This window comes from Crotalus tigris, unplaced genomic scaffold (genome assembly GCF_016545835.1).
Source record: "Crotalus tigris isolate CLP2741 ecotype Arizona unplaced genomic scaffold, ASM1654583v1 scf7180000018330.590113, whole genome shotgun sequence".
Classification (NCBI taxonomy): Eukaryota; Metazoa; Chordata; class Lepidosauria; order Squamata; family Viperidae; genus Crotalus; species Crotalus tigris.
The window spans coordinates 73780-101055 of record NW_024096945.1 but is presented as its reverse complement, the minus strand read 5'-3'; the positions used below and the strand labels follow the sequence as shown (position 1 = coordinate 101055).

At 43.2% G+C, this 27276-nt stretch overlaps 1 protein-coding gene across 1 annotated transcript in view; it reads right to left on the bottom strand.

The window, feature by feature from the left end:
- The window catches only part of AATF (apoptosis antagonizing transcription factor), a 121055-nt gene that overhangs the window by 79523 nt on the left and 14256 nt on the right, over positions 1-27276 (bottom strand). Inside the window, 3 exon segments of the mRNA XM_039350413.1 lie at positions 21049-21186; positions 22912-23160; positions 23163-23321. Of these exon segments, the coding sequence (XP_039206347.1) occupies positions 21049-21186; positions 22912-23160; positions 23163-23321 (546 nt within the window).

Sequence of the window (27276 nt, the reverse complement as noted above, 5' to 3'; positions counted from 1 at the left end):
AACAGCTTGCCTTGAGACATTGTGGGTGCTTCATCACTGGAGGTTTTAAGAAGAGACTCCACAGCCATTTGTCTGAAATGGTATAGGACAGTGGTGGCGAACCTATGGCACACGTGCCAGAGGCGGCACTTGGAACCCTCTCTGTGGGCATGCGCACTGTCACAGCCCCGCCTCCCCCCATGGCTCCCTCCTCACCAGCAGCCCCCCTGGAGAGTCGCCCCCAGGTGCGGCCCGCGCGGAGCAGCGCAGCTAAGGACATAGCAGCTGGACAGCAGGGATAAGACTCCGCCCTCGCGCCCCATCGCGTGCAGATGATGCTGCAGGGTGTGGGCGGAGGGCGTGGCCGCCATGGTGCTGCTGGGCTGCCTGGGCAATCTGTGGCGGGCCGTGGAGGCAGTGGGTGGCCCTGCGGGTGGGCGGGACAGGGGTGGAGCAGAGGCAGAGGCAGAGGCAGGAGGGGGTGGGGACATTTTTGGGCACTCGGTCTCTAAAAGGTTCACCATCACTGGTATAGGAAGTTGGACTAGAAGACCTACAACAGTGATGGCGAACCTTTTAGAGACCGAGTGCCCAAACTGCAACCCAAAACCCACTTACGCATTGTCGGATGCCGGGTGGGTGTGGCCCATTGGGTGGGTGTGGCCCATTGGGTGGGCATGGCTGCAGTGGTAACGGCAGACTGGGTGGGACTAAAAAGTTCAATCAATCAATTCCAACTTTGCAAAATCTTTTTTTTCCCCGCGAAAAGTTGAAATTGACTGATTGATTGAACCTTTTTTTTTTTGTACACAGCGGCAGAGGCCTAAAGTGAAAAGGTTTTATAAAACCCAGCTGAAGGCCTAGGACTGGGGCGACGGCGCACGTGCCCACAGAGAGGGCTCTGAGTGCCGCCTCTGGCACCCGTGCCATAGGTCTACCACCACTGACCTACAAGGTCCCTTCCAGCTCTATTCTGATTGATTTGTTTTATTTATTTATTTATTTATTTATTTATTTATTTATTTATTTATTTATTTATTTATGAGACTTATATACCGCTTTAAGTGCAAGCACTCTCTAAGCGGTGTACACCAGTAAGCAATGTATGTATATATATATATATATATATATATATATATATATATATATATATATATATATATATATATTTACATTGCCCCCACCAATCTGGGTCCTCATTTTACCTACCTCGGAAGGATGGAAGGCTGAGTCAACCTTGAGCCGGTGAGATTTGAACCGCTGACCTGCTGAACACAGTCAGCTAAAGTGGCCTGCAGTACTGCACTCTAACTGCTGCGCCACCTCGGCTCATGGATTGATTGGATTGATTGATTGAAATATCTGTTCACACTTCTTCTTTCAGCTGAGTGGTGGGCCATCTGCCCTTTCACCCAGCTCACATAGAGCAGCGAACAGCGCACAACTGACACAAGCCGACAAAGAATGCAACTCTCTCCAGTGCTAACCTGACTGGTACAAACTCAGCTGTAAGGAAGCAGTGGTGCAGAAGGAAAGAGAGAGCCAGGACGTTGACAGGACAAACTAATGCAAGGTTGCGATGATTTCTAAAACTCTGTTGCAACCATTTCAACAACCTTCCACAGGTCTGCTTCAGTCATCTCTACAAGGTGTGACTGCACCACAACATTTAGATTTTTCTGTTTCTATTTTGTATAATATTTAGTACGCATAATCTACTGTATTGTCTTAATGTGTTGTTAATCACCTGTACTGTCTTTCTATACCTATACTGTTTTTAAGAACAGATTGGACAACTACTTGTCTGAAATGGGATAGGGTTTCCTGCATGACTAAGGGGTTGGACTAGAAGATCTCCAAGGTCCCTTTGAACTCTGCTATCCCCTTCCCCCCCTTTCCCCCCCCTAATGATCTGAACTGTGTTAACCAACTAGGTTTAAATTTAAAATTGAATATGGACCTGTTTTGATTAGAAAATGGACATAATTATATTACTTACATTTATTATACTCACCCCTTCCAAAAGACTCTAGGCAATTTGTGGCATCCAATTACATAATTTAAACAGTTTTAAAGACATAAAATAAGGCGGACAAAACTGAAAACAGCTGCATCAATACAAACAATAAAAACACGATAAATATAACAGGATCTCCACAGGCATGCTAACCCCAGGCCTGAAAACAGGGCCAGATCCTGAGAGCCCTCCAAAAACACAGGAAAGCGGGTGCCATATGTATTTCTGGGAGATGTTGTCCCAGAGGATGTTGGTTGCTAAGCAAGGTGGCTGTTAAGTGAGTTGTACCCAATTTTACAACCTTTTTGCCATGGCTGCTAAGCAAATTACTGCAGTTTTAAGTAAAATATGTGGTCCGTAAGCATTGTTGGAAGCCAGATGGGAAGGTTACAAATAGGATATAATTCCAGAATGCTACAAACCTAGTAAAAATATGCTGGTTGGTCTCTGAGCTTGGTTGTTTTCTTGCAGATGTTTCATAACCCAAACTAGAAATAGCAATAGCACTTAGACTTATATGCCGCTTTATAGTGATTTACAGACATCTTTAAGCAGTTTACAGAGTCAGCACATTGCCCCCAACAATCTGGGTCCTCATTTTACCAACCTCACAAGGATGGAAGGCTGAGTCAGCCTTGAGCCCATGAGGATCAAACTATTAGCAGTCAGCACAGTTAGCCTGCAGTACGGCATTCTAACCACTGCGCCACTATGGCTCCTTGTCACTGATGTTATTACCTAGTTGGATAATGAAACGTCGGAAAGAAAACAGCCAAGCTCAGAGATCATCAAGGATCTCTTAATTTCAAACCTGAGCTACAAATATTCTCCTTTGTGGATGTTGGTTGCCAAACACTCAAATTGTGATCATTTATTTATGAGACTTATATACCGCTTTAAGTGCAAGCACTCTCTAAGGCTAGCGGTGTACACCAGTAAGCAATGTATATATATATATATACATTGCCCCCAACAATCTGGGTCCTCATTTTACCTACCCCGGAAGGATGGAAGGCTGAGTCAACCTTGAGCTGGTGAGATTTGAACCGCTGACCTGCTGAACACAGTCAGCTAAAGTGGCTTGCAGTACTGCACTCTAACTGCTGCGCCACCTCGGCTCTTATGTGACTATGTGGGATGTTGTGATGGTTGTAAGTGCGAGAACTGGTTCTAAATCACCTTTTTGAGTGAATAGTCACTAAACAAATGGCTGTAAGACGAGGACTACCTGTATTGCTGTCTAAAGAAGATGTCATAGCAGTCGGATTAAGGCTTAAATTCTGTGTCATTAAGCTCGCCGAATGCAGTACTTCCATACAAATTCTCACGTACCCAGAAACAAAGTGTTTTAGAAACTTGCCTCCCCACTTTACAACTCTCTCCTCTACAAAAAGCAAGAATAACAACAACAAAAAAGACTCAGTTCTGGGCTTCAGTGTCCCGCCCTGAATACAGCCTGTGTGTCTACTTTTCCTTTCCTAAAAAGCCAAGATTACATTTCTATTTGGAAATCACAGCCAGGGAAAGAACACAAAATCTACATAGCCCTGTGAAAATTAAACCAGTTTTTTTTTAAAACAACAACAACAACCACGTAACAGAAAAGATCAATGTAGTCATACCCCCGAAGAGCACGCCCAACAGAGAATCATGCATTCCATTACTTTTTTTCTATGTAAAAAAAAAAAAAAATAGAGGAATCCTGGGGGAAACATATTGTGGAGTGAAATGTTTAATTAATGGGTCTCTTTAATGTGCAAATCAAGCTGAGATTGCTAGCTTTGACTCGCATGGGTTATGAAAAGGTTGGGTGGGAAACATCAAGAGAGTTAGGTCGGTACAGTCGTCCTCCACTTACGTCCGCAATTGGGATCAGAATTTCAGTTGCTAAGCAAGGCAGTTGTTAAGAGAGTTGTGTCCAATTTTACGGCCTTTTAGTCACAGTTGTTAAGTTGAATCACTGCAGTTGAACTATGTGGTCATTAAATGAATCTGGCTTTCCCCCCTGGACTGTGCGTGTCGGAATCTGGCTGGGAAAGTCACAAATGGTGACCACATGGCCCCAGGAAGCTGCAACTATTGTGAGCTTCATGCAATAATAGGGTATGTGAAAGCCTGTAATAGAAATAAAGGGATTTGCAATGAATAACTCTGCAAATTAGGAAGCCAGACTCTAGAAAAGAGTGCAGAGAAGAGCAACAAAGATGATCAGGGGACTGGAGGCTAAAATGTTGCTGGAACTGGGTATGTCTAGTTTAATGAAGGGAAGGACAAGGGGAGTACATGATAGCAGTCTTCCAATATCTCAGGGGCTGTCACAAAGAAGAGGGAGTCAAGCTATTTTCCAAGGCGCCTGAAGGCAGGACAAGAAGCAACGGATGGAAACTAAACAAGGAGAGAAGCAACCTAGAACTAAGGAGAAATTTCCTGACAGTGAGAACAATTAACCAATGGAACAACCTGCCTCCAGAAGCGGTGAATTCTCCAACACTGGAAGTTTTTACGAAGAGACTGAAATGGTATAGGATTTCCTGCCTGAGCAGGGAGTTGGACCAGTAGACCTCCAAGGTCCCTTCCAACTGAATAGAATAGAGCTGGAAGGGATGTTAAAGTCTTCTAGTCCAGCCCCCTGCTCAAGCAGGAGGACCTATACCATCTCAGACAAGTGATTGTCTAGCCTCTTCTTAAAAATCTCCATGATGCAGCGCCATGATTTCTGGTGGCAAGCTGTTCCACTGGTTAATTGTCCTCACTGTCAGGAAGTTTCTCCTTAATTCCAGGTTGTTTCTCTCTTTGATCAATTTCCAACCATTTTTTCTCGTCCTTCCCTCTGGTGCTCTGGTGAATAATGTGACTCCCTCTTCCTTGTGGCAGCCTCTCAGATACTGGAATACTGCTATCATGTCCCCCCTGTTTCTTCTTTTCTTTAGACTAGCCAAACCCAAGTCCTGCAGCCGTTCTTCATATGTTTTAGTCTCCAGGTCTTGGATCATCTTAGTTGCTCTTCTCTGAATTTTTTCTAAACTCTGTTATTCTATTCTATCTATTCTAGTTAGGAAGCTAAAAATAAAAGGGAAGGATATGTGCATATCAGAAAAGAAGATGCAGCTGGAAAAAAGGCAGAAAAAGAGGATAATGCCAGAGAAGAGCAACAAAGATGATTAGGGGACTGGAGGCTAAAACATATAAGGAACAGTTGCTAGAATTGGGTATGTCTAATTTAATGAAGAGAAGGACAAGGGGGGACATGATAGCAGTCTTCCAGTATCTCAGGGGCTGCCCCAAAGAAGAGGGAGTCAAGCTATTCTCCAAAGCACCTGAAGGCAGGACAAGAAGCAACGGATGGAAACTAACCAAAGAGAGAAGCAACCTAGAACTAGGGAGAAACTTCCTGACAGTGAGAACAATTAACCAGTGGAACAGCCTGCCTCCAGAAGCAGTAAATGCTCCAACACTGGAAGTTTTTAAGAAGAGACTGGACAGCCATTTGTCCAAAATGGTGTAGGGTTTCCTACCTGAGCAGGGGGTTGGACTAGATGACTTCCAAGGTCCTTTCCAACTTTACTACTATTACTATTACATTTAGACAAGACAATATTTAATGGAGGAGGTCAGTCATGGTATATGCCAGTGGTGGCAAACCTATGGCACGCGTGCCAGAGGCGGCACTCAGAGCCTTCTCTGTGGACATGTGCGCGTCACCCCAGCCCCGCCCCCTCACCAGCAGCCCCCCCCCCGGAGATTCGCTCCCAAGCGCGGCCCGCACAGAGCTGCGCAGGCAAGGACATGGTGGCTGGGCAGCAGGGACAAGACTCTGCCCTCATGCCCCATCGCACGCAGATGGTGCTGTGGGGTGCGGACGGAGGGCGTGGCTGCCCTGGCACTGCTGGGCTGCCTGGACAATCTGCGGTGTGCCATGGAGGCGGGGGGTGGCTGGGCGGGTGGGGCGGGAGCTTGGGCAGAGTGGGGGTGGGCAGGGCGTGGCCAGTTTTTGGGCACTCCGTCTCTAAAAAGTTCGCCATCACTGGTATATGTAGTCCTCGACTTACAACAGTTCATTCATAAGCTATTGCGGGGAAAAAATGGGAGGAAGGCACATTGTGTATGTTGTAAAGCAAGGGTCCCCAACCCCCGATCCATGGACCGGTACTGGGGCCGCAGCATGGCTGAAACTGGTCCGCACAAACAAGCAAAGCCTCATCCATGGGATGCAGGCAGCACACAAAACGAGGCCCCCTCCGGTCCGTGGAAAAACCTTTCTCCACGGAACTGGTCCTTGGTGCCCAAAAGGTTGAGGACCTCTGTTGTAAAGCACCCAGAATCACTTAGGTGCGATGAACAGCGTAGACATTTAATAAAACAAATGAATGTTGCCTTGAGCTTCTGAATGAAGGACAGTGGACCTGAAGTGTCCACAGGGAGGAACTGACATCTACAAGAATGCAAACTGACATCTGCATCAGAATCTAAACCCCGCCCCTTTTCTACAAGCATTTGCATACCCGCCATCTTGCAGATTTTAAACTCCCTCTCCCATGGACTTTCCTGTATTGTTCCTTTTAGTCCTTGCCTTACAACAATTTAGTTTGTGATCAAAGCAAGAAAAACCAAATGCACAAGTACAGCATAGGTGGCACCATGCTCAATAGTAGTAACTGTGAGAGGGACCTCGGAGTCCTAGTAGACAATCACCTAACTATGAGCCAGCAGTGTGCTGCAGCTGCCAAAAAGGCCAACACAGTGCTAGGCTGCATTAACAGAGGGATAGTATCAAGATCACGTGAAGTATTAATGCCACTCTACAATGCCTTGGTAAGGCCACACTTGGAATACTGCATCCAGTTTTGGTCACCACGATGTAAAAAAGATGTTGAGACTCTAGAAAGCGTACAGAGAAGAGCAACAAAGATGATTAGGGGACTGGAGGCTAAAACATATAAGGAACGGTTGCGAGAATTGGGTATGTCTAGTTTAACGAAGAGAAGGACAAGGGGGGACATGATAGCAGTATTCCAATATCTCAGGGGCTGCCATAAAGAAGAGGGAATCAAGCTATTTTCCAAAGCACCTGAAGGCTTTGGAAGAAGCAACGGGTGGAAACTAATCAAGGAGAGAAGCACCCTAGAACTAAGGAGAAACTTCCTGACAGTGAGAACAATTAATCAGTGGAACAGCTTGCCTCCAGAAGCAGTAAATGCTCCAACACTGGAAGTTTTTAAGAAGAGACTGGACAGCCATTTGTCCGAAATGGTGTAGGGTTTCCTGCCTGAGCAGGGGGTTGGACTAGATGACCTCCAAGGTCCCTTCCAACTTTACTACTATTACATCACTGAAAAAAAGTGATTGGTTTTCACACTTATGACATTTGCAGCCTCCCCAGGGACATGTGGTCAAAATTTGGGCGCTTAGCAACTGACTCATATTTATGACCGTTGCAGCCTCCCGGGGTCATGTGATCCCCTTTTGCGACTTTCCGACAAGCAAACTCAGTGGGGAAGCCTGATTCCCTTAACAACTGTGTTACTAATAGAATAACTGCAGCAACCCCCCTTAACAACTGTAGCCAGAAAGATCGTCGAATGGAGCAAAATCCACTTAGCAACCGTCTCGCTTAGCCACAGAAAGTTTGGGCTGAATTGTGATTGTAAGTGGAGGACTACCTGTAGTTGCCATTCTTCCTCTTTATGCGCAGAACCGCGAGCGTGAAAGACCCACGCCCACGGTCCTACGAGGGGACTTGGCTGCATAAAATTTTAAATGGGGAGGTGGGCACGTAGGTGACTCTTCCTGTCCTCCCCCTAGCAGGCCCCTTTCTGCCTTGCTTTACCTTCCGTAGCTCGGCCTGGCTGTCATCCGCCGGTGGATCTCAGATTCTGGTGGATGATTTACTGCAAAATGGCTTATAAATTGAAGTAGAAAATGTTTTGCCGACGTGGCAGCTTTGAAGCTTTGCACCCATTTGTCACCCAGCATTTCCCTTTGTGTATGGAACAGGAATTAATTAGGCTGCACTGCGGGGTGAAAAAAACCCCCAACTTTATGGCCATAATTTATATAGGATGGCTTTGTTTTTTTGTTTTTTTTTAAAGAGGCAGTGTCGCTTTAAGCTTTAAACCCTTGAGAGCAGAGGGGCAGTCTACAACACACACACACACACACACACTCACGTGTGAGCCCCTCTTAAATACAAATTCAGCAGGCTGTGCTGAAGGATGCAAAGCTGGGTGGTTCTTAAGAACAGGCCATTGTGGGTCAGTTGGAAGCTAATAATTGGACTTTCCCATTATGCTAAGCCAGGTTGCATTTTGTTTACGTTTGATGTGTCATATTATGTGGGCCAGTCATTGTAATGGTGTGTACATAGTTTATTCAACAACCATGGTTAAAACAAAATCCTGGCTTGGCAGAACATCGGGATTCCATATATATAAAATTGAAATGGGTTTTATGCTAAGAGGAAGACTCAGCTATCTCTCAGCTCTTGTGTCCTCAATTTACAACCATTCATTTAACAACGGTTTGAAGTTAGGACGGCACTGAAAAAAGTGACCTGCAAGCAGTCCGAACGTTATCAAATTTTGGATGCATGTATTTACGATTTTTCCAATGTCCCTGGGTCATGTGGTCAACATTTGTGATCTTCTCAAAGGGCTTCCAACAAGCAAAGTTAATGGGGAAGCCAGGTTCACTTAAGAATCAGGATGATTCCTTTAAAGTTATACAACGGAGTGCAACTTACTTAACAACTACACCAAGTACTTCCTGGTCTTAATTGCAGTCATATGTCAAGAACTGCCTGTATTTTTTTTTATTATTATTAAAAGTTTTATAAATTTTACAAAAAAGAAAAAAGAATACAAAACAAGAGACAACATATACAAAAAAAATAAAACTAAACAATACATATATATATAAAAAAAAAAACCCCCACCCCTCCCAAAACCCCCCCCTTCCCCCCCCCTGAGCTTCCCAGAGCAGAATATAGGCTTAAGAAGTAAAAATAAAAATTAAATTAAGAACTTTATATTTATATATATAAAAAGATTATCTATAATATATATGAAAATAAAACTTATGAAAAAAATATATAATATTTTTGTATACCCAATCTAAATTGTATAAATTTTATCCATTTATCCCAAACAGCAATAAACTTCTCTTGCGTTTGTTGCTTTAAGAAAGCCGAAATCTTTGCCATTTCCGCCAGATAAGCTACTTTAAGAAACCATTCCTGCAATGTAGGCAAAGATTCCTTCTTCCAATATTGTCCTACTAACAGCCTAGCGGCTGTAATCAAATTTAACATCAAAACAACCTCCTTTGTATCACAATCTGTAACAATACCTAACAAAAATAATTGCGGAGTAAATTTTACCTCCTTCTAAAAATTCTCTGGATATTCCACCATATTTTGATCCAAAATGCTTTTATCTCTCTGCATGACCACCAAATATGATAATAGGAAGCCTCCTTATAACCACATCTCCAACATTTGGGTTGCACGTCAGGGTACATATAAGACATTTTTTGTGGATCAAGGTGCCATCTATAAAACATTTTATAAAAATTCTCCCTTAAGTTCTGTGGTTGTGTAAATTTGACATTTCTCACCCAAATATTTTCCCAGGTGTCGAATGAGACTGGCTCACCAAAATTCTGCGCCCATCTAATCATACAGTCTTTAATTAGTTCCGTTTCTGAATCCAATTCAACTAAAACCGCATAAATTCTCTTAATGTGGGTTTGTCTTGAATCCTTCACTTGCTTAATAAGATTTTCATCTTCTCTAAGAAAACCCACCTTACAATCCATCTTCCATCTGTCTAGTAATTGCCTATATTGGAACCAAGAATAAATAAAGTTTTCTGGTGCTAACTCTTCCCGTGATTTTAATTGCCAGTTTTGTCCATCCCATTTAAGTAACTGTCTGTAAGACACCATATCCATTTTAACCCCTCTTTTTATTGCTTCTATCGCATGCAAAGGTATAGCCCATAATGGTACTTTGAAATCACTTTTATAATATTTTCTCCAAATCCTAAGTAAAGAAATTCTTAAGATATGAGATTTAAAAGCACAATCCATTTTTTTATTGAATATTAAATAGGCATGCCACCCATAAAGTAAATCCCATCCCTCTAGATAAAGTATCTCAGAATTTGTCAAATTTACCCAATCACTGATTAGTGTTAAAACCACCGAATCATAATATAATTTCAAATTTGGTACCTTAAGTCCACCCCTCTCACGGAAGTCTTGCATAATTTTAAACTTAACCCTTGGCTTTTTCCCTGCCCAGATAAATTTATTAAGACCCTTCTGCCACTCATTTAAATTAATATCATTTTTCAAAATTGGTAACATTTGAAACAGAAAAAGAAACTTGGGTAAAATATTCATTTTTATCACTGCGATTCTTCCCATGAGGGATAATTGCAACTTTTCCCAGTTCTTCAAGTCCTTCTGTACCCTGACCCACAACCTTTCAGAATTATTTTTAAATAATTTTACATTAGAAACAGACAACATCACCCCCAAATATTTTACCTTATTAACAATCTCAAAACCCGTCAGGTTAGTCAAAATCTGCTTCTCCTGACTAGACATATTTTTAGGTAAAATTTTGGTCTTATTTACATTAATCTTAAAACCCGAGACCAAGCCATAATGATAAATCAACTGTAATAAGTTTACTACAGAATAATCAGGTTGCGACAAAGTAACAACCAAGTCATCCGCAAAAGCTCTTAACTTATATTCTTTTTTATTAACATATATTCCTTTAATTTCCTGAGACTCTCGAAAAATAAAAAAAATAAAAATATATAAAAAAAAAAAAAAAAAAAGAACTGCCTGTATTATACAGGTGGCTTTTTGACAGTAGTTAGAATCCTAATGTTCAACGTAAATAAATACAGGTAGTCCTCGACTTACAATCACAGATGAGCCCCAAATTTATGCTGCTAAGCAAAACATTTGTTAAGTGAGTTTTGCCCCATTTTACGACCTTTCTTGCCACCGTTGTTAAGTGAATCACGGCAGTTCTTCAGTTGGTGACATGGTTATTTAATGAATCTGGCTTCCCCATTGACTCTGCTTGTCAGAAGATGGCAAAGGGGGATCACGTGATCCCGGGGCACAGCAACGATCATAAGTACGAGTCAGTTGCCAAGCATCCGAATTTTGATCACGTGACCATGGGGATGCTGCAACAGTCATTAAGTGTGAAAATCGGTCATAAGTCACTTTTTTCAGTGCTGTTGTAACTTCGATCATGAAATAAATCGTTGTAAGTCAAGGTCTGTCTGTATAAGAAAAGGAACAATACAGGAAGGTTAAAATCTGCAAGATGGCGGGTATGCAAATGCTTGTAGAAAAGGGGCGGGATTTAGATTCTGCTACAGGGCCTCCATTCTTGTAGATTTCAGCTCCTCCCTCTGGACACTTCTGGTCCGCTGCCCTTCATTCAGAAACTCAAGGCAACATTCATTTGTTTTATTAAATGTGAATGCTGTTCATCTCACCTAAGTGATTTACAACATACACAATGTGCCTTCCTCCCATTTTTTCCCCCGCAATAGCTTATGAGGGACATTGGGCTGAGAAAGAGTGACTGTGGTGGAATGTAACCTGGATTCCCAGGAGGGAGGGGCTGCATTCCAAAAGGCAAAGAGAGAGCAAAACTTGGACAGTTTGGTCAGGAGAAAGAGAATTAAGAAGGCTCTTCCCTAGCAATCCTCAGAATGCAGATTCCTCAACTTACAATCATTCATTTAGTGACCGTTTGAAGTTACAGCAGCACTGAAAAAAGCGACATGACCATTTTTCACACTTACAACTGCAGCATCCCTCATGGTCACGTGATCAAAATTTAGACTCTTGGCAACTGGCAAGTATTTAAGACAGTTGCACTGTCCCAGGATCTTGTTATCACCTTTTGCAACCTTTTGCAAGCAATTTCAATGGGAAAGCCAGATTCACTTAACAACCGTGTTATTAGAATAGAATAGTGCTGGAAAAGACCTTGGAGGTCTTCTAGTCCAGCCCCCTGCTCAAGCAGGAGAACCTATACCATCTCAGACAAGTGACTGTCTAGCCCAGTGGTTCTCAACCTTTTTAATGTGGCGACCCCCAACCAGTCCTAAGTGGAGGACTACCCAACCGGTCGTAAGTCAAGGACTACCCAACCGGTCGTTAAGTTGAGGACTTTCCCTGCCCAGGAGCGCCGCACATGTGTGGTGCTGCCCCCTGCGCCGGCCGAGGCGTAGCTGGCAAGGGGCAGCAACGGCGCAGGGCGACCACTGGCTGGGCCACCAGCTGGCCCAGCCCAAGGGAGGTAAGGCACCCGCCGGGCCCCACATGCACCAGCAACCCTCCCTGCGCCCGCCAGCCTCCCACCTCCCACCCCTGGCCCTCTTTTACTTACATTTTTAGTAGTTGCTCAGCATGGAGGGGTGGAAACTTCCAGACAGCTCGCCTTCGCTGCAGACAACTTGCAGCACCGTTTGCAGAATGGGACTTTTGGCGGGCTCAGCAGGGCAGAGACAGCCTGGACAATTCCTATTGGCTTTTGAAAGCCAATAGAATTAGACTCTATTCAAGAGAGTCTATCTATTGGCTTTCAAAAGCCAATAGAATAAAAGGGAGTAGCACAGCTAAGGAATAGGGGGGGGAAATGGCGGACTGCGTTATTTGGCAACTCCCGTGAAATGGTTGTTCGACCCCAAATGGGGTCGCAATCCACAGGTTGAGAACCGCTAGTCTAGCCTCTTCTTAAAAATCTCCAGTGATGGAGGACCCACAATTTCTGGAGGCAAGCTGTTCCACTTGCCACCTAAATGCTGCTAAAAGTCTCCCAGGCACACTTAAACTAATCCCTGTGCATCCACTTTGGCTTTGGATGGGGGAACAATAATGCTAATTAAACAAGTTGAGCAGCTATAAGCAGATTGCATCTATGTTTTAATATTTTTTTCCATTATGTCATCTACACCCAGTCTCACCATTTTTCAATACTGTCACGGCATTTATGCCTTCCTCTCTCCGATTTTTAAGACACACTTATAACATTTGTTCCAATTGCACTACTCAACATGTCACTATCATTCCATTTTATAAGGTTTAATAAAATATCTGACGTTAAAGATCAAGATTTTTATAAGAGTTGGAAGCAGCATCGAATTTTAAACTGTATTACCAAGTTGCTGAAATTTGAGATCGATAAGATTATAGTACTTTATGGATGAACTGCTTCTATGGAAGAAATAGGACTTTTGGATGATTTTCATAAACGTCTCTGATGCAATTAACGTTTCCAAAAAATTTTTTAGAAGAATTCAGAAATTACTCAACAAGTAGTATTTTGAAACCAAAGGATAACTTAAAAAAACAAAATTAGCTCCATATTTATCATCTTTTATCTTGGTATTTATTTGCATGAAGAAGACTGTATAAAAACAGATTAGTGAAGAGACAATAATTCATGTAGGTTGCAAGACAATTATTAATCAGAAAAAGATGAAATCCTTCAAGAGTCTCTCTTTAAAATAGTGAGAATCCAATATAAGAGTCTCTCTTTAAAATAGTGAGAACCAAATATGTTTCAGTTATCTACAATAGTTGTATAGTCCAAAATTAATTATGAAAACAAAGTGATATTCTAACACAGTGGTTCTCAACCTTTTTAATGACGCGACCCCCAACTGGTCGTAAGTTGAGGACTACTCAACTGGTGCAGCACCGTTTGCAGAATGGGACTTTTGGCAGGCTCAGCAGGGCAGAGACAGCCTGGACAATTCCTATTGGCTTTTGAAAGCCAATAGAATTAGACTCTATTCAAGAGAGTCTATTCTATTGGCTTTCAAAAGCCAATAGAATAAAAGGGAGTAATGAAATGGTCATTCGACCCCAAATGGGGTCCCGACCCACAGGTTGAGAATCACTGTTCTAAGAGATCTGATTGAATTTGAAATGTAGATAACTTATTGGGGCTTATTTATATGCTGCTAATAAAGTGTGGTTCAGAAAGTGAAAAAGTAAAATACTGTATGATTAAATAGATGCAGAATTTAAATAGAACACTGAAAGTCAACAATGAGTTATCAATGGCGAAATGGCAAATTCACAATAAATATTAAACTTAGAGAAATCTAGTAAGAGAATTTGTATTGTTGGTCTAAATCAATATTGATTGTGAAAATAGACAATTCATTTTCTAAAAATGTCAGAAATTAAGGAGCATTTTTTTCCCATTTCTGGTAGCAGTGTTGCAAAGTTCAGCAATTTTGGAAAATAATTTATTAAAGGATAAAACAAACTGAAAAGTATATGTCTCTTTTCAGCTTGTTATTTTCTTATTAAATATTATTAAACCTCCTATTTCTTCAAACCACACAGAACTGGCTCTGTACATAGAAACAGCTGCTGTGATTCTTTAGGCCTTCCATTAGAAATTACAAACAACCCTGTCTGCAAGATGGCAAATAAGTTAGAGCAGGGCTTTTCAACCTTTTCACCCATTGTACCACTTTTAGGATATGGCAATATCCAAGTACCACCAGTCGCCTAGCAAGGTGTCAAAAACTGGATGACAAAAAAAAAAAAAAAGGAAAAAAGTGATAAACTACAGGTAGTCCTTGACTTACAACAGTTTGCTTAGTGACTGTTTGAAGTTACAATGGCACTGAAAAAAGTGCCCCCCAAGCCACAGCCAAGCAAGACACCCGCCTGCCCGCCCGGCGGCGCTCTTCCTCCTGTCCGAAGTTTTCATTGTTGTGAGCATTTCTGTTGAGGACTGGCAGCAGGGGTGGGATGGGGGGAGTGTTTGGTTTTTATTCCCCCCGTCTGCTGGGTGGTTGCAGCAGGTTTTGGTCACTTCACATGACTCTGGGACCGTCATAAATATGAATCAGTTGCCAAGCATCTGAATGTAAATCACAAGACCCTGGAGATGCTGCAACATTCCAGCTGATCGGCGCTTCTTCTGGGCTCAGTGGAAGCGCGCGGATCAGTGCTGCTTTCCAGCTGATTGGTGCTTCTTCAGGGCTCAGAAGCGCCAGGATCAGTGCTACGCTCCAGCTGGAGCCTGGCGCTGATCCTGGCGCTTCCACTGAGCCCTGACAGCCCCGAAGAAGCGCCAATCAGCTGGAAAGCGGCACTGATCCTGGCGCTTCCGCTGAACCTTGACAGCCCTGCAGCTCCAGCCGTCTTTCGCTCAGGCTTGTGCGGTGCTGCCACCGGTTCAGCTCATTCCCTTCCCCACTACCACTTTTCTAGGATGGTCGCGTACCACCTGCCAGGTGCCAATGTACCACAGGTGGTACCCGTACTACTGGTTGAAAAGCCCCGAGTTAGAGGAGTAATAGGCTGATATCAAAACTATTTGAAAAACAACTTGGATATATTGTTTATTTCAATGTGCCAATCATTTTTGGATTACAATTGTAAAAACTGCCACATTCATGGTTTTTTATTTTCTATAATTTAAGGTTTTAATATTCAACTTTTAATGATTTTTCCAACTTGGTTCTAGATTAGGAACAAATTATTGTATATTTTAGATTTTGCTAATACTGCTAATATTCGCCACAGTTAATTATTGTACAACAATCTAATTTTAAGACGGACTTATTTTAATCCCTTCAAACTTTCGAACTGATTTGAATTTGATTTTAATACAGGTAAGCCACCAGTCGCTTAGCAACGATTCAACAGACCGTCCCCCAAAAGATATTTTACAACATTTCAAAGTTTCAGTGACTGTCCTCCTACACGGTCACATGACATTTTGGCTGGTTGGCAGCTGGCCTGGATTTATGGCTGTTTGCAGCATCATATGTAGTCATGTGACTGCAATTTACGTTTTTTGCCAAAAACCGGCATCTCCTTCTGGTTTCTGCAAAAAATGTAGCTAACAATGTCTTTGCTTAACAACCCCAATATTCACTTAGCAACCATGGAAAAAAAAAAAAAAAGATTGCAAAATCAGGTTGGTCACATATAACAATAATAAAGTTGGAAGGGACCTTGGAGATCATCTAGTCCAACCCCCTTCTCATGATAACCCTCTTTATGACCGTCACAGCTTACGACTGCAGTTGTCAGGCTCAATTACAGTCCTAAATCAAAGGCTACCTGAAGACAGATTTTTAATCACTGTTATTTTGAAATTTTATAGCAAACTTTACTATGCTTGCTTTTATTTTCTTTTTCACTCTTCTTACCTCTTACCTCTTCTCTATTTTTTCCTCTGTTCGCCCTCTGTGAAATTCATCAAATGTAAATAATAATGTTTTGCTTTTTGTTTTTCTCAGGCCTTTTAGTCCTCTATATTTCCATAGCTGTGATCTATTTTAAATGTAGTCTTATTTCTGTAATACTTTCTATGGTAAAACTTCCTGTTTTAGCCACTGCCATTTAACTGACTGCTTTGTTATGCTCCTTTTTGCTTTGATTTATACAGATTTGGGTTTTATTTGTGTTTTTACTGTGCATTGTTCTGAGGGCTATTAACTAGAAGACAAACACTGCCTTGGAAAGAAGGTGATGGGAGATCTATGTTTGCAACACTGAACTATCTCAGGTCCCAACAGATGTTTAAACCAGTCAGGGTTTTATTTCTAAATCCTGTAAATATTTAGCACTTACTAGCTGAAGATACCATCAACAGACACTGTGCTCAAGTGCAGGATGTTCTTTTATCACCCAGGCAAAGCTTTTTTTTTTTTTTAAGTCCCATGTTTGAATTTTTACCTCTTTTGTATATTAAACTCCATGTACATAACCGAGTTTTGCTTATGGGAAATATCGAAATGTCAACCATTGTTTCTGTTAAAGGTCTTAACGATATCACAGTTTTTGGACTAGTAATGAAACACGTTGTTTGCTGTCGTTTGTAATGCATCTCATTAAATACGTTAATAGCATACGTTTTACTAAAAGGTCAGGCTTACTGTTGCTAGGACTTTGCCTTTTAAACCAAAAAGGGGGGGGGGAAGGCTTGGTTTAAAGAAGCAGGAAGCTGTGCAGCACAAAACATGTCACCTGAAGCACAAAACAAACACTGAAGACCTGTTTCAGTTACAGATAGTCGCCAACTTGCAACCATTCGTTTAGCGACCGTTTGACATTATGACGGCACTGAAAAAAGTGACTTATGACTGCTTTTCACACTTACTGTTAGAGCATGCACAGTCTTATTGCGCTGAGATAACCCAGGAGTAAACACAGTAAACAGTGTTCTATATTAAATGGTGGTTTATCATACATTATCTACAATATCATACACCAGGAACAATATACATACAAGTGTTAACACAGCCATTTCCAACACACAGCAGTTACAGCAGGAAACAGAAGAGAGAGAGAGAGAGAGAGAGCACAATCTGCAGAGTCTTCCCTTTTATACAAAGCTCTTAAAGGGATACAGACCCTGCTTGCTCTTAAAGGGACACAGACCCTGCTGAGTCATTTCCATCATTACATCATACACCTCACATTATACAAGCTGGTTAGCTGTTAAATTATTACCTTGACACTTACAAACATTGTAGCATCCCCATGATCACATGATTAAAACGCAGACACTTGGCAACTGACTCGTATTTATGACAGTTGCAGTGTCCCAGGGTCATGTGATCCCGTTTGAAGATCTTCTGATGAGCAAAGACAATGCAGAAGCCGGATTTACTTAACGATCGTATTATCAATTTAACAACTGCAGTGATTCACTTAGCAACAGTGGCCAGAAAGATCGTAAAATGAGAGGAAACTGACTTAACAATCATGTTGCTTAGCAACAGAAATTTTGGGCTCAACTGTGGTCATAAAACAAGGACTTACCAGCATGAATGGAGTGGATTAACATCACAATCTGTCACCAAAACAAATCATGAAATCTAGTTGCCTTGACATCAAACCAAATTCTACCATAAGCCAGACATGTCAGGAAAAAATCTACCTGGACTGAGAACAGATTTTCTGGAAAACTCAAAACGCTTCTTGTCTAATTTGGAAGAAAGATAATCCTTGACATACAAATGGAGCATGCCCATTCCAGTTGCATATCACGATGGGTCATAAAACAGGTCAGGCATGTTGTTGTTTTTCTGACAGTCATTAAGTGAAAGCTACGGTGGTTAAGCAAACCAATGATTCACAACGGGTGTGGTTTTGCCAAAACCTAGAAGGGTTTTGGTTTCCAGCAAAACTGTCATAAAATGTGATCACGTGACTGTGGAATGCTGCAAATGGCTGTAAATGCTAGTTGGTTGATAAGTGTCTGAATGTCAGATCCCCAAATCCTTACTGTCTCCCTTCCATCTATCTATTCTCTTGCTTTGCTTTATGGCAGAGGTAGGCAACCTTGGCTCTTTTATGACTTGTGGACTTCAACTCCCAGAATTCCTGAGCCAGCCATGCTGAGGGAAAAGGGAGAGGTTTCCAAACTGAGCCATGCTGGCTCAGGAATTCTGGGAGTTGAAATCCGGGAGTCATAGAAGAGCCAAGGTTGCCTATCCCTGCTTTAGGGCATGCCATTTAATTGGAGGGGGGGGGAGGGAGCATGTTTGCTTTCACTTGGGATAACTTTCGCTTTCTGCTTTCCTTCTTCCACCTCTATCCACTTGAGAAAGGAATGAGTCTCCCTTATCAGGGAGACGATTGCAGAAAAACGAAAGCTGGAGAAGACCTTGAGATGCCCACCAATTGTGCCAGTTACCGGCTCATTGTGCCACCTGTGGATTGGCTGGATTTCAAATGGTCATTATGATCTTTGATGGGAGGAGGAATACTGCTGGTTTAATTATATCGTTCAAGCGGGATTTTCTCCCAGATCTCGCCTTGACTTCCCTACTGTCACTGACCCCTAATAAAAGTTTCCTTTTGAGACAATGCCCGTTTCAAGAGTTCTGCTTTCTTGGGTGGTTATAGCTGAGGTGGGTCCTTACACTGAAGCTCAGTTATGTGACTGCAGAGGGGGCCCAACTATCAGAATTCCAAAGTCCACTTTCTGGGCTCAGTCGTACCTTCAAATGGTCGCTAAGCGACCAGTCGTAAGTCGAGGATAATTGTACTCATCGGTATGTCCAGCTTTACAATTCTCTCATACCACCCCATTATAGTTCCTTCCCCCCCCTCCACAACTGACTGCTTAACTCTCGATTACCCACTTGAATCACAAACAAAATTGCGAGAGTTTTCCCAGTAGACAATTCAGCTAGCAGTTGGCGAGAAGAGGCAAAAATCAAAGGCAAGACCTTAAAAAGTAGAATCGGTTCCTAAAGAAATGTCAGATTAAAAATATCTGGAAAGGTGGACAAGGAGGTTTCCTAATAGAGATAAGTGTGATTCTACACTTATTTACAATGTCTCTTGTTAATTAAATTATTTATTTTTGTTAATTTATACCCCGCCTTTATTACTTATACAAATGAGTCAAAGCGGCGAACACATCCAACACACCTTCCTCTTCCTGTTTTCTGCACAATGACAACTCTGTGAGGTGGGTTGGGCTGAGAGACAGTGACTGGCCCAAAACCATGCAGCTAACTTTTACAACTAAGGAGGAATCTGAACTCAGAGTCTTCTACTTTTTAGCCTAGTACAGACATGTCAAGCTCGCAACGTCATGTGACGTCGCGCAACGTATTGGGACAGTTTTGCCATTGCCGGCAATGGGGTGGGCGCGGCTTCCGGATGACGCATCCAGCCCGTGGGCCGGCAGTTTGACACCCCTGGCCTTGTACCTTAACCACGAGACCAGGGGTGGTGAACCTATGGCATGCGTGTGTCAACGCTGCAAATATTGTATATTCTTGCTTTTGACAATATGCAGAATTGTCTGGTAATTATGGGGTTAATACAGAGCAGAAGAGGGGTTGGGGATAAAGCCCGGGAAAGAAAGAGGAAGAAAACATTTGACCTTCACACTAATTGGATAATGTGAGATATGACGGCTAATTTAGGGAGGGAACGTGCTGATAATTTAACTGCTCAGAGGAAGAGAACTTAGATCCTAGCATCCCTCTGTTGTGCCTGTGCCGACATTTTGATTCAATAAAAGACTTTTAGGAAAATAAATGCCTGGAAGTTCTTTGAAAGGTTTCATTAGCCGGAACCATAACAGCGTGCCAGAGGCGGCACTCCGAGCCCTCTCTGTGGGCACGTGCGCCGTCACCCCAGCCCTGCCTCTCCCCGCGGCCCCCTCACCAGCAGCCCCCCTGGAGAGTCGCCCCCGAGTGCGGCCTGCGCGGAGCAGCACAGCCAAAGACATGGCAGCCGGACAGCAGGGACAAGATTCTGCCCGCGCGCCCCATCATGCGCAGTTGATGCTGCGGAGCGCGGGCGGAGAGCATGGCCACCATGGCGCTGCTGGGCCACCAGGGCGATCTGCAGTGGGCTGTGGAGGCGGTGAGTGGCCCTGCGTGCGGGGCGGAGCCAGTTTTTGGGCACTCGGTCTCTAAAAGGTTCGCCATCACTGCACTAGACCAGTGGTTCTCAACCTGTGGGTCAGGACCCCATTTGGGGTCGAACGACCATTTCACGGAGGTCGCCAAACAACGCAGTCTGCCATTTTTTCCCCCTTTTCCTTAGCTGTGCTACTCCCTTTTATTCTATTGGCTTTTGAAAGCCAATAGAATAGACTTTCTTGAATAGAGTCTAATTCTATTGGCTTTCAAAAGCCAATAGGAATTGTCCAGGCTGTCTCTGCCCTGCTGAGCCCGCCAAAAGCCCCATTCTGCAAACGGTGCTGCATCAGTTGAGTAGTCCTCGACTTACGACCGGTTGAGTAGTCCTCGACTGACGACCGGTTGGGGGTCGCGGCATTAAAAAAGTTGAGAACCACTGCACTAGACCAATTATACAGAGTAAGCAGACCTAGGAACTGATGTTTAATTATGTCTAATCAATACACAGAGAGGACTGTGGTCCCCATTTTTTTTCTTTTTTCCCTATTAAGTATGTAAAACGCCAGTAGCATCATAAGGAAACCCATAATATATTAGCTATATTGCCCATAATATTAAAACACATAATCACAGATAGATCCTTACTGTTCTTGAGCACGTTAGAAAATTCCTGTCCGCCTCTCTTCTTGAACTCAGAGAAGGTATCTGGCTGTGGAATTTGGTTGGCTATTAAGAGAGCCTTCTGCAGCTTGATTCGGCTTTCCAGGAGCTGATCCCATAGAGCTTTGGGAGAAATAAAGAAAGAGTGGGTGAGGGGAGGAGGGAGAGAAAAGCACAAAACTTTAGCCGTGATTCATTTGTTCTAGCTGTAATTTTGAACAGAGCAGACTCATCACGGAAACAGGTTTCACAATTCCATTTTTTTCCTGCCTTATCTCAGTTCCTTGGAGGGAAAGCAGAAACTGCTTTTCCAAGCATGGTAGCCATTTCTATTCAATTCAAGCAAAATGCAGAAGCTTAGGTTTCTCCCGTTTCTCTTCCACCCCCCATCCCCATGTGTTTAAATGATTAGATGAATTTCCCTCCTGAGGCAGTTAAAACAACAAGGCCCTATCAGAACAAGGAAAGGGATGTAAAGTAAAATAAAAAATAAAAGTGGGTAGGCAAGGAAAGAAAAACCAGCCACAAAATCTTCTACAAAAATCTTCTCAGCAATTTTATGGAATACGGCAGGGGTCTCCAATCCCCGGTCCGTGGACCGGTACCGGGTCGCGGTATGCCAGCAACCAGTCCACACAAAGGAGTTACTTCTGGGTTTTGGCCAGACGTGCCATCCCCAGGCAAACCCATTGGTTTGCTTAATGACCATGGCGTTTGCTTAACGACCCTGGCAAAAAAAGTTCATAAAATCAGGAAAAATTCATTACGATCATAACTCGAGGAGTAGCTGTATTCTTATACAAATACATTTTACTGAATGAGAATGCCCCAGAAGCAGAACTATAGGAGGTATCTTTAAAACTAAAGTAGATTTTAGATTGTGAGTACCAATCATGCAGGGGAAAAACTTTGGGCCAGTCACTCTCTCTGAGCCCTAGGAAAAGAGCAGTGGCAAACCATTTGTCACCCAGGTTCATTTGAAACAAACCTGGCTGAATCCATTTTTTTTCGTTCTGAGTTGCCACATAGATGAGGGGAGAAGAGGGGGGAAGTACTATTTCTCAGAGTCCTAGTGGACAATCACTTAAATATGAGCCAGCAGTGTGCTGCAGCTGCCAAAAAGGCCAGCACAGTGCTAGGCTGCATTAACAGAGGGACAGAATCAAGATCACGTGAAGCGTTAATACCACTTTACAATGCCTTAGTAAGGCCACACTTAGAATACGGCATCCAGTTTTGGTCACCGCGATGTAAAAAAGATGTTGAGACTCTAGAAAGAGTGCAGAGAAGAGCAACAAAGATGATTAGGGGAGTGGAGGCTAAAACATATGAAGAATGGTTGCAGGAATTGGGTATGTTTAGTTTGTGAAGTGAAGGACGAGGGGTGACATGATAGCAGTGTTCCAATATCTCAGGGGCTGCCCCAAAGAAGAGGGAGTCTAGCTATTCTCCAAAGTGCCTGAAGGCAGGACGAGAAGCAACAGATGGAAACTAATCAAGGAGAGAAGCAACCTAGAACTAAGGAGAAACTTCCTGACAGTTGGAACAATTAATCAGCAGAACAACCTGCCTCCAGAAGCTGTGAATGCTCCAACACTGGAAGTTTTTAAGAAGAGACTGGACAGCCATTTGTCTGAAATGGTATAGGGTTTCCTGCCTGAGCAGGGGGTTGGACTAGATGACCTCCAAGGATCCTTCCAACTTTATTGTTGTTGTCTACACACAAAGTACATGTCCCATCACCAAAACAAGGTCCCTGCTACCTTGAAAAGGGGTCTCTATTATTGACTCTCAACCCAGGAGACCACGAAGACCTCACCTAAAAACAAAAGAGACCCTCCTACTCACCTATTTGGTTCTTCACGGCTTTTCCCTTCGCCACTTCTTCAGCTGCTTTGCCTTGCGAGTGAGTCAAGCGGATTCCAACTTCTGGATCCCTGTCGGCCTCTTCCATTTCCTCCTCACTCTCCTTCGCGCTTTCCTGTGAGTCACTTCCACCTTCCTGGTCTTCTCCTGAGCTGGCTTCCTCTTCTTCCTCGCTTCCAAGCTCCTCCATCCCTTCGGCAAATTTCTCAAAGTCATCAATGGCTTGGAACTGAAGGCAGGTTTTTTCACCTTGTTGGACAGCTTTTTCTCTTCTTCAGCATCACTACTGGCTGCCTCTTCCTCTTCCTCCTCTGATTCTGGGCTCTCATCTTCAGCCAGAATTTCACTGTCAAGATCACCTCCATCTGTCTCCTCACCTGACGTTTCTTCATCTACCAATTAGAAAATACAATGGTTAAGATGGGTGGAAGTTGGACTTACAGTTGCAACTACACATAACCTGCAACGTAATTCTTGACCAAGAATATGATTTTTAAGAAAGTAACCAGCCAAAATATTTATAACTCTTTTCTTTATTTTATAACCTACATGCAAATGGCAGGATGAACTAGCTCCCCAATGATCTAATCTCCAAAGAGATTAGATGCACTTTACAAAGATTCTAGTGACATCAACAGGTTTTTTCCCCCCTAACATTTTATGAGTTAAGTGAATAAATGTGTACACACGTGTGCAGATAATCCTTGATGTATGACCACAATTGAGCCCAAAATTTATGTTGCTAAGTGAGACATTTGTTAAGTGAATTTTAGCCCATTTTACAACCTTTCTTGCCACAGTTGTTAAGTGTATCCTTGCAGTTGTTGAGTTAGTAGCATGGTTGTTAAGTGAATCTGGCTTTCCCATTGACTTTGCTTGTCAGAAGGTCGCAAAAGGGGATCACGTGAGCCCGGGATGCTGCAACGGTCATAAATATAAGTCAGTTGCCAAGCATCCGAATTTTGATCATATAATGATGGGGATGCTGTAATGTCATAAGGGTGAAAAATAGTCGCAAGTCACTTTTTTCAGTGCTGCTGTAACTTAGAACAGACACTAAATGAACTGCTGTTAAGTCAAAGACTACCTGTATATTAAAACACAAAAAAGGCACTGGTTTCTGAACCCAGGAAAGGTTACTATAAGGAGATATGCTTTGCTGAAAAAGGCTTAGCCCACACCTTTTCAAAAGGTTGTAAGTCAAGGACTATCTGTACACAGAACAGGTGAGTATTTTACACCTCAACTCCAGGATCATATGCAAATAAAGATAACAACAACCAGGATTCCCCAGCAGATTCTTGCCTGCATATCTAACTTTTTTGTAAAATTGCCGTAACCCCTATCTCAAAAGCTGTAGAAGTTAATCTTCCCTTACAATGTCAACAGAGCACAGAAATCTCAATAAAGCTAATGCATCATACAACTCAATACCATCTGGAAATTTTGGGCTATTAAAATTAACAGAAATTATATGTACATTCTACACATATCTTCCGCTACACATCACTTCTTGCATTTTCCACATTACGAGGCATGTGGAATACCAACCTCACGGTTTTTGGCCCAAAGGGACAACTGGAAAATCTCCAGCCGATTAAAATCTCAAACTCACACTTATCCACAGCAGGAGCTGGACTGATTATCAGACCCATTGATTAGCTGACAGCCTTTCCCATTAAATAATGAGATAATGGGTGAGCATTGCAAGGTGATCACGTTCCCTTATCCACGTCTTTATAAAGAGAGGAGGAGGAGGTGTTGTACATGAGAAAGATACAGTTCCAGCGAGATCCGTCAGTATAAAAAATGGGCTGCCAATTTCTTTCCCACCAGTCTGATGTGGCTCCTGTTCCTTCTGACAGCAAGCTTCCCCACTGATAAAGGTTTCCCCTGTCCAGTCATGTCCGACTCTAAGGGGCGCTGCTCATTTCCATTTCTTAGTGAAGGAAACCAGCGTTGTCCAAAGACATTGCCATGGTCATATGGCCGGCATGGCTATACGCCAAAGGTGCACAGAACGCTGTTACTTTCCCACTGGAGTGGTATCTATTTATCTACTCACATTTTCCTGCTTTCCAACTGCTAGGTTAGCAGGAGCTGAGGACGGGTTCACCCAGTAGTGGGATTCAAATACCTGAACATCCAGTTCTCTGCCTGGATGCAGGCCTGGGCCTCCTAGAATGGACTTCCGGAAGGGACATCCATGCACTTCCTGTGGGCTGTTCTAGGCCTGGGAGGCCTCCTTCAGGCCTCCGAGGCCTAGAACAGACTTCCGGAAGTGATATCAACGCACTTCCAGCAGGCCGTTCTAGGCCTGGGAGACCTCCTCCAGCCTCCGAGGCCTAGAATGGACTTCCAAAAGCAGTATGGATTCAGCCAGTTCTACGGACTCAACAAAATTTAGCTACTGGTTCTACTGAACCGGTGCGAACTGGCTGAATCCCATCACTGGGTTCACCCCATCGTATGGCGCTTGGGTCTCAAACCCAGGCTTTCCAGCTGACAGACTCAGCGTGTTTACCCACTGAGCCATTGAGCTGAGAAGTGTACCAATCTTCGGTCAATAGCTATGCTCTTCTGCTAGAACAGACATGTCAAACACAAGGCCCGGGGGCCAGATGCGGCCCGCAAAGTGGTTTCATGTGGCCCGCGAAGCCATCCTGGAAACAGTGAAGGAACGGGCCCTGCTGCCTTGGCCCTGGCCCAGGCCAGCTGGGAGCCAATGTACAATTTTGTGGTGGCCATTTTGGCACTTGCCCTGGTGGACCATGCCTTGACACTTACCCCAATCCCACCCCCTTCTGCCAGAGACCCTCAGATCTGTCCCACTCCTGCCCAGGCCTCTAGAGGCACCCTTGACGCAAATGATGTAGAACTGGCCACGCCCACCCAGTAGCCACACCCACTCCATCCATGCCCACCCAGTAGGCTGCACCCACTCTGGCCACACCCACCCATCCCCCCCTAGGGCAACAGCAATGCTGACAAGGCCCTCAGTGAAACTGAGTTTGACACCCCTGTGCTAGAACCTCCAAACCACCTCAAGGTGCCCACTGAATGTGGCAATTGAAATACCCAAGGACTTGGCTGAAAAGAAGGACAAGCTCATAAATAAATCATCCTTGACTTATGACTGGTCACTTAGCAACCATTCAAATTACAGTGGACCTTCCTGGGAATATTTATAATCCAGTTCCAAATTTCCAACAGCCATCACCCCCTGGTCACGGGACCAGACTTCAAGGACTTGTCATCCAGGCCTCATTATGCCCGTTTGTAGCATCCCACAGTCACGTGACCGCATTTTACAATGGCTTTATTTCTGGTTTTTAGCAAAAGCAGCCCAAAGCCAACCATTGGTTCACTTAGTGACTACCACGTTCCCTTAATGACTACCACAAAAAAAAAGGATATAAAATCAGGTTGGTCACATGGGTCATCCACTTTACGACTGTCATGACTTAAGACCATAATGGGCAGGTTCCATTACATTGTAACTCGAGGGCTACTTGTAATTTCTGAGGAAAATCTATATAGGTAGTCCTCGACTTATGACCACAATTGAGCCCAGAATTTATGTGGCTAAGTGAGAAATTTGTTAAGTGAGTTTTGTCCCATTTTATGACTTTTCTTGCCACATTTGTTAAGTGAATCACTGCCATTCTTAAGTGAGTAACATGGCTGTTAGGTGACTCTGGGTCATTCCTATTGACTTTGCTTTGTCAGAAGGTCGCAAAATGGGATCATGTGACCTGGGGGACACTGCAACCGTCATAAATATGAAGCAGTTGTCAAACGTCCGAATGTAAATCACTTGACCAGGGGGGTGCTGCAACGGTCATAGGTGTGAAAAATGTTCATAAGTCACTTTTTTCAGTGCGACTGTGGCTTTGAATGGTCACTAAATGAACTGCTGTAAGTCGAGGACTAGCTGTATAGATTCTACTACAGATTTAAACTTTGATTTTTAACGTGTAAACTTCTGGCAGGGCACTAGACATAATAAAATCCATACTCTGGAAAGAATAGGGAACTTTGTAATTTGTATTCAAGACTGCCTGCGTGGTGTGACTGATCAAAGAATAGGGCAAGGGAGAGAATCTCTCTGCTATTGCTTCACATCATAACATGGTCAATTTATGTCAATAAGAAACAGGCCTCTGTTATCCTTTTATTATTTAAAGTGTTTGCATACCATCCGTTATGCAACAGATATTACGACATCGAAGGAATAACTCAAATATATCATAAAAGTCAGGCCATTAATAAAATGAGGCAGCAAGGAAAGGCGTGCAGCAAGTGAAGACATTTTTCAAATTAAAGAGCTTGGGAAGATAAACACTG